This window comes from Micropterus salmoides, unplaced genomic scaffold (assembly GCF_014851395.1).
Source record: "Micropterus salmoides isolate LMB-PRFRI ecotype aquatic unplaced genomic scaffold, ASM1485139v1 Ms_hic_scaffold_19, whole genome shotgun sequence".
Taxonomy (NCBI): Eukaryota; Metazoa; Chordata; class Actinopteri; order Centrarchiformes; family Centrarchidae; genus Micropterus; species Micropterus salmoides.
Window position 1 is genome coordinate 18,086,785 of NW_024041039.1, and position 15,199 is coordinate 18,101,983.

A 15,199-nucleotide genomic window follows, 5' to 3' on the forward strand; every position below is an offset into this window, starting at 1 on the left:
CCAGGTAGAGCTTGAACCGGATTTATGTACTGAGCTACTGCTGCCCCGTGAATAAGATGTGTCTGAAACTTACTGTAATCCGTGTTCAAGTGGCATTTACCAACAGATCATTTTTATATAACTCATCCTATAATGTCTGGGTTTTATATCCTCCATTCAGCCCTGGCTTTTACAGTGGAGATACCCTTATACTTACTAGTTATATAATGTAGCTTTCCCCAAGTCTTTTTCTTTAAAATCACAGAAAGTTTAACTTGTGCAACAGGCCCAAACGGATAAAAACTGATGAAATGAGAGGTACAAGATGACAACCCATTTATTTAGTAATACATTCTGCAAACTAGAAATTTTATTCAAACTTCAAAGGCTAAAAAATGAAAGAAAGGAGGGAAAGAAGGGGGGATTTAAGGAGCAGGGAGAGAAATGCATCAATTCACAAGCAAGGAATGCAATTTGTTCAATCGACAACACAAATAGTACAATTTAGTTCAGGGAACAAAGCTTTTTTAAACATTTTCTTTTTTTTCTGCCATTCCTTTGGAGCTAAAACATAATACAAAATATACAGGTATTGAACTTTGTAAAATCACTCACAGAGGCCTCTGAGAAGCATTTGAATCAACATTGACAATACTTATCTACAGCACTCTAAAGCTATTCTTGAATGTAACCATAAATATAGCAGACATGAATGTATGTATGCACATTTACCATGAGGTTACCATGTCAAAACACTTGCATTTGTTAAAAGTATGACATCATCTGCAGTGAAAAATTAAATACACTTTCAAGACCGAGATTCAATAAGATAACATGGAAAACAAATTAGAATACAAACCAGCGACGGTTGAAAAGTTGTACCTTGTAATAACCAGGACAAAGTCACTTTGTTGATAAGTACCCTAACATGGGGACAGTTGTTAATCTATAAGAGTGTAATGTCAGCATCATCACTCCTCCTCATAGTGTTTTATCAAACAAGTACTTTAGGGGGCAACATGAGATTGGGTAAGGCAAATCGGTGAGCTTATTTATCAGCTGAAAAATGTCAGCAAAGTGAGGCTCAGGCGCCCAGTGGGGGGACAAACAAACCACCACTGCTAAGGGTCACACAGTAAACGCCACAACCGAGGTACATCAATATGTACAAGAGGGTGCAAGCATTTAAAATCTCTTTCAACGTCTGCCAGGTAGTCCTCTGTACAAGAATATACAGGATGCATTCCAGGCAACCAAAGGTAACTCTGTAAATAGCTTTATATTCTTATCTTTTACAATAACAATTTTCTGGAAAAAGGGTAAAGAAAAAAGCTGATTATACAGATGATCAGTGCATATGACTATTGTCATGTAGTCACACCTACTTTCCTCACATCTCTCACATTTCAAAAACCCTGAACTCTCGTTACAATTCTAGATTAGAGCTAAATTGGTGATATGACACAGGGGAGCATTTGAGGGCATTGTTTGTTTGGGGGGGGGGGGGGGGGGGGCAGCTTATATGACAAGGCCAATAGTGTTCCTACTTAGTAAAATAAGTTGTTATTTGCAGTAGCCACTTTAATCATTACTTGTTTAGTTCACATCAGCACAATTCAGTCAAATACTGTACACGAGCACAGGTTTAACTCAAATAGATCAGTGTTAAAATTCTAAGTGGGGGGGGGGGGGGGGCACAAGAAAACTGAACTGCTTTCAGTTTGGATCTACATAACACAAAACAAAAACACTTCCTATAAATGTTATGAGGTATTTTAGTTCATGGACAAAAAATAAACAGAAAGGGGAATAGATGCTTGAGATTTTTTTTGTTCATTTCATTTTTTGTTGGGGGGGGGGAGGGGGGGGGATTTGACATTTAAATAAAACATACTGGTGGGACAAATCACAGCCAAGCCATTGTCAATATCTGCTAACGTTCCGGCTACAGCTTTTTCAATATCAAAAAACGAATTTCTCTATTTTTCATTCTGTGGAATAAGTCTGTTATAGAAATGGGTAATCAACCAGTGTCGTTTTACCAGGGCCACATCCTAAAATGTTACATTTCTGGGGCAATGCAGGACAGTCCAGGGACGTGATGACCTCGAGATCCTTATTAAGCTTGAAGAAAAATTGCATGAAATGTTGCTTTAAGAGTCATCAATGCCTACCAGGTTTGCGACACACAGCCGGGTTCTGAAAACTGATAAGCTAGACATTTAATGCACTCACTTAACGAATAAAAGCAATGCAGCGCAAAACTAAATAGCTTACAGATTAAATATTTTCAGAAAAAAAAAGGCAATTTCATACATACTAATTAGTTCTCTCTCAAACACATTGAATACACTGACTTGAGTTTTTGTTAGTAGGTATACACGTTATAGATAAGTTTTGTGGTAGAAATACAATACTGTTTAAAAAGGTACCCTGTAGAGTTTCCACTGTAAACACACACGTAGGTTTACATTCAAACATTTCTTACCAAAACGCATTGTGTGTGTCTTTAAGGCCTAACAAACATGTCCAAAGGTATTACCTGCCTCACTTAAAGCTGCACTTTTAAAATCAGCTCAAAATTTTATTGGTTCATTAACAGTTTTATGCCCCATTACAATGACACCAAATGTTGATATACACATTACTGCCCCCTGCAGTCAGAAGTGCGTTTCACGTCACCCCGTGCTTTGTCTGGTCTGTTTATTCACCCTTGTCATTTTTCTACAGCACCACCAGTGGTGAAAAACTCCACAGAATACCTTTAAATGCAAACTAACATAAAATAAAGTTGACATCACTGTCTAATAGCTTAACATTTTTAACATCTTTTACAGGGTTACAGCTAGGTTCTCCTTTATATCATGTTGAAGACTTTGCAATTACATAATTTGAGTGGTCTTTGGCCTTTGCCACAAAAGCTCATTAGAAAGCAGCTAGTTTAGGATTAGAGTCAAAGTTAAAGTCTGTTTAGTTAAAGACTTAATTTGCTACCCACCGCAAACTTAGATGTGGTGGAATAGTTAGGATTGTCATTTTGATAATTGTATTACATATTTAGTACATTATTATTGTGTATTATATAAACGAGACCGTTGAAACCTTCAGTGTTGATAGAGGGACACCACAGTGAGAGGGTAACCTTTGTTTCAAAATTTAACTAACCATCCCAAGACAAAGCAGAATCACATTTTGTCCATGGCAAAAACTAAATGAAGCGACATGATTTATTCCTTGAAAGTTTAAGTCAAAAATATAGACATGCATAAATTTCCAACAATGCAATTTTAGACAAAACAAATGCCAGAATATAAATCTGAAATAAAACCATTTCTCTTTAAGAAATATATCTACTGTATGTGTCTGTTAAATACAGATTTAGCCAGTGACTATTCATCTCTTCAGAGGGGGAAATTATCTAAAAGAAATCAACACACAGATCTATACTGTGTTGTGCTCTGGCTTGTGGTGCCATGGTGGAGAGTTTTCAGATAAGCAAAGCCAATGGGAATATTAAAAAAACAAACAAAGGTGCTATACAACCACGAGAACTCATTGCAGTTAGCAGATTTGTTCTTGGTTTGAATGTCCAAATAAAGACCGACCATGTGGGGTAAAAAGTTATAGAGTTCACCATTTCTCCTGTTATCAGACTGGTAATGGGTGATTTTCTCTAAAATAGTCAGTGATTAAACTGTTCATAAGTCTAATTTTCAGATGTTCAAGGCAGAAGCTAAAAACATATCTGTACCACATAGAAAAAAAAACTTGGCATAGGCTGTCATAAAGCTGAAACAAGTGATCATAAATCATATGGCACCCACAGCGGGCACTGGTAACATTGAATGTTTAGAAATTGATATTTAAATATAACACAATAGATGTGTAAACTAGTCAAGACCTGACTAGCTGCAAACTATTGTACACCATGGGCAAATTAAACTACTCGCATCCTCTCAGGTTACAGTATACATCCGATACATAGCTTGAAGTTGTTCAAACAGCATAACAGCATGTCAACTTTGTTATCCATAGCTTTTAGGAATAAGTAGTAGTTAAAGTCTATGTTGGGTTGATATGGAACACTGGCTGAAAGGGGGGGGACAGACAATGGGTAAGCATCAGGAGAACCTGGTCTCTAATCTAAATTAGAGCTGCACATATAGATCTGCCTTTACACTAACACACGTGCGCACATACATACACACAAGCACCCACGCACGCTTGCAAGTATCTATTCGCACAGACAAACATGTTAAAAGGGGTGTTTTTTCATCAGTTGCCTCAAAGAAATATTTTTAAAGGATTATTTTTCACCTCACAACTCCAAAATGACTGTGAAACACTTTGCCATTATTATTTGAGCACGTACAGAAAACCACTTACAAAAATAAAATACAATAAAAAAGCACATGGAAAAAAATAATTAGGATTTAAATGGTTTGATATAGAGAGCTTACTGTGCTGTCAACTATACAATTTACCCGTTTCTTAAAAAGGAGCATAGACTAACTGAGAAAAGAAAAGAAATAAAAGTAAAAAGTAAAAGCGCAGAGATATTGTGCCTGGAGGACAAGCAGAAATATTCACTGAATAGACATTTGTTACAATTCCAGAAGAGCAGGAAAAGGCAGATAGTGCATAAAAGGTTCTCTTTTTCATTTCTTTCATTTTTTAACTTAAAATCAAGCTGCATTAAATACAGGCTGTTTGTACAGGACAATTGCACTTCACAAAAACAGAAATATACAAACACACACAAGGAAATGTGAATCAAATTAATTACAGCAACAAAATCTTACTACTTAAGCTGATTATTCAACAAAAAGAAAGAAAACCTTGTGGACTCACTTGTTATGGATTACTTTAGAGGAGAGTAATAAGGTGGTGAACATAAAGGGGAGACAAGACGGTGGGGATCCTGAACTCCAGAGTGGACTGGTGCTGCACTATTCCAGGTTTGTGTGCATGCAACTCCTCTTCCTCTTCCTCCTCCTCCTCCCATGAAATTCCCTTCTTAGAAACCAAAAGCTCAGAGTGACGGAGAGACAGACTGCTGAGCTGAGCTGCTGGGGGTCTTGAGAGGATGGTGGTTTTGTAAACTCTATGCTGTGTTAGTGGTAGGAGGTTGTGTTACCACATGTCGTCTGTGGACGCAGAGTCCTTGATAAGAGAGAGAGGAAGGAAAAACCCTTCAGACTCGTCCACGAGATCTCTATCAAGAGCTGGACAGGTTTAAGCATGTATGATACAAACTGACACATAATAAAAATCATACAAGGAGTTGATAGATAATTGTCTATCAACTAAATTATTTCCCCCAACATCTTTGATGCTACTGTCAATACTTTTACAGATAATCTAGTGATTAAAGTCAAGTCAAGTATAGAAGATAACTACATACCATTGCCTTACGAAACACAAGTTTATCATTGGCTGAAAGGTGTCGAATATTGTTCTGGCTTGTAAGGCCACCTTGTTGTGCGTCATTGTTTACTTAACACGCAACCAAACCAAATCATAGAACTGGAATTGGGCTCTAAAATACATGTGTAGCAAGAGATGAACATGAGATACAAACCGAATGATACACAAGACTTCACAAAATGATTCATTAATGGTCTTCTCTGTTTCAGGTTTAGGGTTGTTTTAGGTTGGTAAGGAAGTGGTTCTGTTTGACAACTCTTAACAAAAAGAGTTTGATTGTGAATGATAATGTTTTGAACTTGTTCAGACTGGTTGTTTAACGTAAACCTAATGACCCCACTAAGAGTTTAGACATAAACTTGGCATAAATGTGAAGATTCATTTAGTACAATAGCTAAACGCTAAGAGCTGAAGCATATACTCACTATGGGCTTCATTCACAAACAGCATGTACGGACAAATCTGTGCTTGAACCATGCAAACAATGTACAAACACAGAATCTCAGAAACCTGTGATTCATCAGTATTTTTTTTTTTTTTTTACCCGAATTTGTTCATACTCTGAACAAATTTAGAACTGCCTCAGACCGTGTGTACGCACCAATGATGAAGGCCCAGTTGTCTTAGACAACGTAAACACGTACCTTTTAACTAAATGCAGAGCATATTAAAACCACATTAACTCTAATAATGGCTTTAAGAGAAAGAAATATTTCAAATTGTTAATTTAGTAATGCATTGGCCAAATCTATAAAATAACCATTCAAGTGAAACATTTTCATCCTCATCAATTATTGTCATAATTAAAATATTCAACTGTAAATGTAGTGTATATGAGAGTGTCCATAGAGAAATGTAACAGTTTTGGTTTTCTTTGTTTTTATTGACCTATAATGTGTATTTTCTGGCTTCCACCTCAGACAGTATAGTTTCTCTTTCTTCAGATGTCAAACTCTTTGTGCTTTAGGGGCATAGAGAAAAGAAGGGCATGGCAGTAAGCTGATGGCAAATAGTGGACATGCGTCTGTCAATTTAGAATGACTAACGCACGGTGGTAAGAAGAAAATCATATTTATTTTGTGCGCAAAGTAAGAACATTTTTACGCATGTACTACTGAATGAGAACCAATGGCCATTATTCTCTAAACAGTAGCCGTGTTTCCATCAGCGTTTTTTTATGCACATTTTGTATGCAAGTATTGCATTAGAAAAGGTTGATTGAAACGGACAAATTTGGAAAAAAAAATCCCAAATTTCTCAAAAAAAAATTTACGGTCGCTCGAGGTGGTTTTTGCATCTGTTGAGAAACAGTTAATGCGCTAAATGGGAGATGGAAACACTTTTACCGAATAAGTTCTGACATAGTGAACTTGTAACTCACATGATCAGCTGTTTCCGCTGACGGCGTCTTGCCGATATTGCCGATACATAACTACGCTTGCTGTAGCCTGGTTAATTCGCTCCAAACCAGCTGATGGAAATGCACATATTTCATCTACTTTCAAACATGACTAGTCATAACTACCTGCAGGATACATAACTGACGATCATGTTTAATATCCAATCCCAAAGAACGGTACCTGGGCCATTCAGGGCATATTTAAATGACGGTATTAGTTAAAATCAACCTCATCAAATGACTTCTTTACTGTGTGGACCTAATGTCAATTACATTTTGTCACATATGTGAGTGAAAATTAGAATGAAGCAGATGTAAAAAATGATTTGGGTGCACTGGACTGTGTGTACGTACACTAACAACAAACTAAATACAAACAAACAAATAGGTAATAAATATAACAAATAAACAACTTCCAACGTGTAATTATGTAATGCATATGTCCTTAGTGTTTTTTTTGTTTGTTTGTTTTTTTTGGACATAAAAGCAGTAAGGGATGTTTCAAACTACATTTCTTGCCCCATTTAAAAAATTTTTGAAAGCCCGCCCACACAATCCAGCCCTGAGGTACAGTAGCTTCTGTTGTTGACACTTCTTTGTTGTGGACAACAACTTTAACAAAAAAAAGACAACAGCCCATTGGAATTACAGTTGTTGTAACGTGTGAATATCTCTCGTGCAGGCATAGCTATTACCCCCATTGAGGTAATGCAAAATGCCACAGAGTCTCCAAGGTTAGTCACCGATTACATACAAAGAAACAATAAAAGTATTCAGCTGGGGTGACCCATTGGCACCTATCACTGTATTTCTGTAGACACTGTATTTATGACTGGTCTGACATCCTTTCTTAGAGATTTTAGTTACACGGCGTGCTTTTACATAATACTAACTGCCGCCAGAATGACCCAAACCCTGTTAACAAACCACTCCAATTTTACTGAATAATGTGATCAATTACACAGCCTTAATGATATATCTAACCCCCAGACCTTTTCTGCATTTTGTGGTGCTGCAGCATGAGTTAAAAATGGGCTATTAGGATTTCTTGTCACAGATCTAGATCATCGTAAGGGTTCACATCTGATGGTGAATATCTTTTATACTCAGCAAAACATTACCTATTAATGTGAAGGTCTTGTCTGAAGAATTAAGAGACAGAATGAGCATGATGGATACATGCAGTGAAGGATATGAGACGATTTCTACAGTGCGGAAATTTTACAAAGCACAGCAGGCTCCATTACTAATAGAATAAAATGTTATAAACTGCAGATACTTCATAAAAGGTGGTTCTCTATCCAAACTGAGCAACCAGACGACAGAAGAGAGCTATGAGAGATGTCAGTGGAGAAACTAAAACAAAACAAAAAAAAAAAAGAATACAAAAACAACAGGGCTGTATGACAGAATGTCTATTGTTTGAAAAGTAGGCATGTGAAGACTCACAGCGCAAGGCCAAAAGAATCTGAGGTCTAATGAGAAGATCACAGAATTCTTTAGTCATAAAGGTCAATTTATACTTCTGTGTTGAATCTACGCCGTAAGCCTGACATGCACCTCCCCAAAACTGTAACTACACATCGTGGCAACGCAGACTGCAAAAACTGTGATTGGTCAGCTAGATAGCATCATATTTCCTCGACCGATTTCTCTCGGTCTCCTCTGACACCTTCTCTCTTTTCTGCGTTTTAGTAATTTCATAAAAAGTAACTGCTGTTCAGAATCGATCAGCTCCAACTGCAACATGATCTGCTCAGTTTGAGTCACCACTGTTTTTAGTAGCCTACACCAATGAAGAAGAAGAAACTCAACACAGAGGGACATAGGAAGACCACAGCCAACTAGCGTTTTGGCAGTGTAACTGCAGAGCGACACAGTCACCAAGTATAAATGCTCACGACAGAACGGAGCCTACACCGTCAGCAATTGCGCAGACTCGACGTAGAAATATAATTTGGCCTTCATGCTACGTGTTATCAAGCATGGTCCTAACAGTATGATACTGTGTGGCCTTTTGCAGCAACAGCAGCAGCTACAGGATTAACAATGAATGGGGCCAAATTATCAAGAAGAATCTGGAGATTTAAATTTGCACTTTAAAAGACATGAATACAAACAAACAGTGGGAAAAGGTCATTCATTCCTCCTTACGGCATAATCAATAAACTGATAAACAAATCTATGTTTTAGCCACATAATCTCATTGAATATATTTAACTGTGAAATACTGCGCAAAAGTAAAGCGTCACACACCTAACTTATATATATACAGCAAAATCAACAATGGAGTGGCCTCAGAACAAGAATGTCAAAGTCCTTTGGTAGACCGGGCAAAACTTCGAAATGGAATTTCATGAAGAATAACTGTGATAACCTAAAGAAAACTGTTCATAGCAGTGAGTACATTTGCAAACATTTCTAAGATTTCACTTTCTCCATGGAAAGAATAAAAGAAAATCTTATTTTAGTCTATTTTGGTTTTCAGGCTGCACCACATAATACAGAAGAAGTCAAGGGGCCTGGCGGCTTTATGACGGTACCCTGATTTACTAAATAATTTAATGTGTAAAAAGTAAATTACAAAGTCCATCTTTATACAAACGTGAAACACTGAAACAAGGTGTCGCAGTGAATTTCTGAATGGGCGAGTAGAGTAGAGGTCGACCGATTAATCGGCCGATTTTTGGCATTTTTTCACATAATCGGCATCGGCCAATATCCAAGTATATCAAGCCGATTATTAGGCAGGCGCATCTGTGGGCAGCCTAGTGTTGTCGTGGAACACGTGTTTGACGCGCGCTGCCGCTAGAGTCATTTTCCAGCCGAGTGAGCAGCAGACCTCATCCAGTGCCTAAGGAGCTAACGGTAAGGATTCAATTCTTATTACTCCTTTATATTTAATTAAAAACTTTTGATATGTTACTGCCAACTTCGAGAAAAAACCTGAATAAGACACATGACATTCGGCTAATTTGGATCGTAGTTGAAGTTGCATTATCACAGAAGAGTTGCTATCATGTCACAATAAGTAAGCAATAATTTTGCAATTACAGAGTGAATCTGAGACTTATTTGTTCTGTTTGTGTGTCTTATATTTGAGAGGGTTGTCACTCAATGCAGAGAAATAAGTAATAAAAAAGAGACCAACGCACTATAGGCTAGTGACAGACTGGCTTTGCTTTGCTAACGGGTAGCTAGAGACAGACCCGGTGCTAATACGGCACTGGAACCTTAACGACCGTTATCTACCGCACCGAATATCAACTCGGATTTCTGTGCTTCAGTTCGGTGCAAATAGAGGCTGTAAATGTTTGAGTTAACTTCCAAACTGTCGCAGCTTTATTTTTCTGTTTATTTCTCTGTGCTGGAGTCATTTTATGAACTTGATGGCTTTATCCAGTTTGTTATTAAATTTGTAACGATCTTTATCGTGTGTCTCTTCATTATACTCCCACACATAAAAAGCTGTTTTTAATAGTCAAGCATAGCCTATAGATTTTCAATATATTCCAATCAAATATCATGTTCATTTATAAATTTTGCTTGTGGATAGTGGTTACAAATAATGATGCCTGTGCATCACTTTGTATGGTGTATAGGCCTATGTCAGCTGGTTAATTTGCCTAATCTTTGCAGGTCTTTAGACCACGGTGGAAATGCACACAACAATGGGCTGAAGGAACCTTTTAGTTCCTTGAAAAGAGATCCGGGGACTTAAAAGTCCCAGGTACTTTTGGTCGAAACGCAGCCCATGTGGTACGAAACTGAGCCTTTTGTCATTGCAGAGTCAATCCTATTATCTTGCTCCATTTTGTTGAAGACTGGTGTCACGGATGAGATTGGTTATAATTTGCTGGTCACACGTCAAAAAGCATGCATACTCCAAGCCAAGCACACTTGCAGGGAGATCAAAGCCAAGCTGGGATACTCACTGTGTCATCGCTTCGGTAGGGGTTGAGTTTGTTGTACACCGCTTCTATAACACTTCGTCTGAGGGGAAGAAAAAGTATAAAGATATTAGATGTTAGTTTTCAATAAATAAACACTAGTGCTGACAATCACAGTCACTGTTTGTGAGGTTGTCATCAATTCTAACCACAAAGCTCACTCACTTGCTTGCCAGCTCTCCTCCAGGAGGGAGGTTAGGGATGCTCTCAGATGCTAACGTCCGCATAACATGGACCAAATCCGGAACACCTTCATCCCCCTGCTTTTTGATGATCTCTGTTGGAAAACAAAATTGTATTCTTCTGAATCATTGTACAAGAGTGTTTCTAGAAACACCCGACAGATATGTGCATATATATATATATATATATATATATATATAATGTTAGATTATATTATAGTGGTTGGTCTAGATTGAAGCATAGACGTTAAGAGCAGTGCCAAAAACTTGCTATGCCAGTTGCTCTTTCACTGTAGAGACTGGATGGGAAGTCTTAAACTTGGTATTTCAACATTACAAACTTTCAGCATGAATATAATACACCGAACACTGCTCATACAGTCTTGCCAAGAAGTGTTGATACGTATATTAAGAATAAACCTGAGATGTTACGTCAACCTAATTAAAATGCATTAGACATTTAAGATCCCCCAGATGCTATGCACAGTATAACACATTACAATCACATTTGATTACCTACATTTCACTCTAGGTATTCACTCTAGTGTTTGCCTATGTCTGTTTTCCCCTCCTGACCACTGTAGACACTCTCTGACCATAAGTGAATCATAGGAAAAAGCAAGCTTTGCGTCAGACAGGCTTTTGCATGTTTCTCTGGCTCTACACAGCTGTGGCATGCAAACTTTGTGTTTTCCCATCAGCCTACATGTTAATGAGGCAAACCTTATTTAAAACCTAATGTAAAAAACAAAACATTGGGTTTACACTGAACCCTAACCCAAAAAGAAAATTATTGATTATGTCAATATCCCACTTTCTATATTGGTCTACTAATCACTAAATATAAATTTGATCCCCTACCTTCTACTCTGGCCTCCAGATATTTATCCAGCTCAGTCTCCCGTTTCACCGCTTCTGGAGATACCTTTGGGGCCCCAGGAAAGCAGATTAACACAACACTCATATTGTCCCGGCTTCCCTGTGGATAAATAAAGAACAAACAAGGAGGTTGTGTAAATCAACCATGACACCAAAACACACAAGTGTGAACAAATTGGCAATTTAGGTTTTGTGTACATGCCATACCTTGTACAAGCAGGTGTCAACAATTTCATTGCTGACTCTTTCAAGATCATCCGTCACCTCTAGCCTTGACCTGACAAAGTCACACAGTTCCTCATTGGCCATGACATCCCAGATGCCATCACAAGCTAGTATAATGAATTCATCTTCCCCCTCGCATCTTTCTATTGCATAAACTTCGGGCTCAGGAGACACAAGTTGCTCTGTTGGGCCTTTTCCATGCACACACTTGTAGTCGAAGTCTCCCAAAGCCCGAGACACAGCTAGGGACCCATTAACTCGCTGGATCATGACTGAGCCACCGGCATTCTGGATCCTTTCCTTCTCCAGAGGGTTGCTGGGTTTGTGATCCTGTGTGAAGAAGTGCACAGCTCCGCCTCGGCTGAGGAGTCCCCGTGAGTCACCACAGTTGATAAAGTAGATATGACTCGGAGAAATCATCACCCCTACTGCAGTGGAGCCACTACGGTCCACGCCATGCTTCTTCTCGGAGATGGTTCGCATGTGTTCATCAATCTGCAGGAATCCTGTGCGGATCCCATTCTTCACGCTGTCCACAGAGGGGTCCTCCTGCAGAGCACTCTGGAAGTCTGAGTTGCTAGTGATGTGCTCCAGCAGGTGCTCACAGCAGTACTTGGCCACCTGAGAGCCAGCATGCCCATCATAAACAGCAAAGAATGACCAGGGATCGAGACCATGAGGCAGACCAATTACTGCTGTGTGTGCATCTTCCATCTCTACCCGCCAGCCTTGCATGCTGCTCAGGCCATACCTCAGGTTGTTACCCTCACCACGGGAATTGTATTTTTCCATCTTTGGTTTATCCAGAAATGCACCCATTGTGTCGTTCTTAAGACCTGTAACACAAATAAAAATAAAAAAAGGATATTTAGTTAAATAGATATCATAAATGTAATGTTTTCCAATATAGCCAATAATTTAAACACTTAGTAGCAATGTTCAGTTTCTAATCAAGTTATTCTGCAATGGTATATTGGAAAGTATATAATTTCCAGGAAATAAACATATATACACTGTATGCCTAGTGCTCAACAGGAGGATGCAATTTTCTATATTAATTAAAGTTAAAACAGATCCCCTAATTCATCCATCTGTGGCAAAAGATGAGCATTTTGGAGTTGAGTTCAGCCCCCCTGCTCTAATCTAAAAATAGTGGACCTGTGTACACACTCTGACTACATATTGGGAACACTGCTTGTGTGGATCTGATTGAAATGCCCTTAAACCACTGGCTAATCAAGTTTAACAGTAAATGTAATGATATGAATTTCGTTCTTCAGCGTTAATCGTGTTATGAATTCACCGCTGGGCTACATATCTCTGACCTTCGCAATGCAGAACACTTCACCACAATAGGTAGTCGAGGTAATATTAGTAAAAAGCTATCGTTATAACGTTATGCTTGCAGAGCTAGCGTCAGCTAACCGACCTACCAGTTACTCGATAACCACCTTACAAAACAATTTTAGATCTGACAAACCCAGCACGAATGCTAACGTTATGGTATGCTAATTATGGTTCATGACCATGCTCAGAAACGATAGCTTTTGCTGTTGGATTAACGGTTAAGTTAGCTTTTTGGCAAGTCCGGATCGCAACCCAAATAAACAAACAGCCTTGCCTTGATTTCGGGCCTTGACCCTTGTCCCTCACAGCTAACTTTGACAGGCCTCCCTCTTCCAGGGTTTGCTAACGTTGTGTGGAGGGAAGGAGAGCCCTCGGCCTTGCTAAGGTATTACCACTAGTGCTAACACAGCTACGATAGCTAACTGCCCAGCGTTTCTCAACCGTCGCTGATTAAACTAATTTTAAGACTTACCAAATATCCAAAATACCAGGTGACAGCAACGGAAGCTACGACAGTGACAATAACTGGCTGTTTGCAGTACACACCAGAGAGGTACACCGACTAGGGGATTGCAGCGGTTTAGCTAGGCTAGCTAGCCAGTTAGCTAGCAATGAGCAATCGTCACTCAAGACTCAATGCATACAAATTGTTTTAAGTGCGGAGGTCCCTCTTTGCGTAAGCCCGTAGTGCATTACATCATCTCAGCTGGCGATCTAAAGTATAGTCTAGCAGATTTCCTTGTGAATGTGTGGGTCGGAGCTTTGTAGGGCCAAGCCAGGGGGAAGCTGAAGCGTCTGTCCCAGCCTCTCCACTAGACCGCTTGACAGCTAACTAGCTAACGTTAGCTTCACAGAGGAAGCCCCCACGAACGACGCTGGGCTGAGAAGCGATTAGTGGTTGAACTGGGTAATTACAGCTTCCGGAATCATCACGTGACCCACACCAGCCTAAAAATCACCCCCAAACACAATCATTTGGAAAAGGGGCGGCTGCTAAAATGTGAATAGAGTTCTTCTCAGCGTCACAAACCACCCGAAAATACTGTTTTTATTATTAGAAGTTGGCCCATTCAGTCTAATACCATTTGGGAAGTCTAGCAGAGCCGTGTGATTACAATATTTAATCCCATTTGTGTGTGCGAGGGAGTGAACAAAAACAGTCTCTTATGCAAGACTAGGAATAGGAATGAATGTTGAACCTTTGAACGCTGCATCCAGGTCCCCTTAACATATCCACGAGAGCGACGCTGAAAGGACCCGGATGTTGCTGGCTGCGTACTCGAAAACATGACATCACCCCTGAAGAGCTGTGGCTAGGCTCCCAAATCAGTTATTCGTCTGGTGGTTCCAAACCTAGGGGTCAAGTCCCCTCAAAGGGTCACAAAATAATTATGAGGGGTCATGGCAGTTATCTAAATGAACCATCTGAGAGGACAGGAAATGTCTCTTTGGTGGAAACTACTCACAACTTATAGATAACTGAAACCTATGACAAAGAGGTCCCCACCAGACACTGCTTTTAAAAATGTTGAGAACCACTGGTTTAATCTTAAACAAAGCATCTGCCACTACTGGAGTAAAAAGTACAATATTTCCCTCTAAAAATGGTGGACTTAAAGTATAAAGTGGCAGAAACTGGAAGTACCTCAAAGTAGTAGGCTACTTGAGTAAATATTAGTTAGGCTATTCTCCATCTGTCTATCTCTATGGAAAGATTAATTTTGTTCACCAGTTTCTGAGATCACAAACCCAATACAATGGAGAGCTTTGTTTGTGGTGCCTACTCATCATGTCACAGATCTGTAATAGCA

At 39.1% G+C, this 15,199-nt stretch overlaps 1 protein-coding gene across 1 annotated transcript; it reads right to left on the reverse strand.

Annotated features, from left to right (window-relative positions):
* Window positions 1-298: 298 nt before the first annotated feature.
* Window positions 299-14,261, reverse strand: ppm1aa (protein phosphatase, Mg2+/Mn2+ dependent, 1Aa). The gene is made up of 6 exons (XM_038728284.1): window positions 13,861-14,261; window positions 12,024-12,877; window positions 11,799-11,916; window positions 10,921-11,032; window positions 10,741-10,798; window positions 299-5,142 (listed from the first exon to the last, which is right to left on the reverse strand). The coding sequence occupies exons 2-6, from the start codon at window positions 12,858-12,860 to the stop codon at window positions 5,113-5,115; spliced, it is 1,155 nt and encodes a 384-aa protein (XP_038584212.1). The 5' UTR covers window positions 12,861-12,877; window positions 13,861-14,261; the 3' UTR covers window positions 299-5,112.
* Window positions 14,262-15,199: the final 938 nt, after the last annotated feature.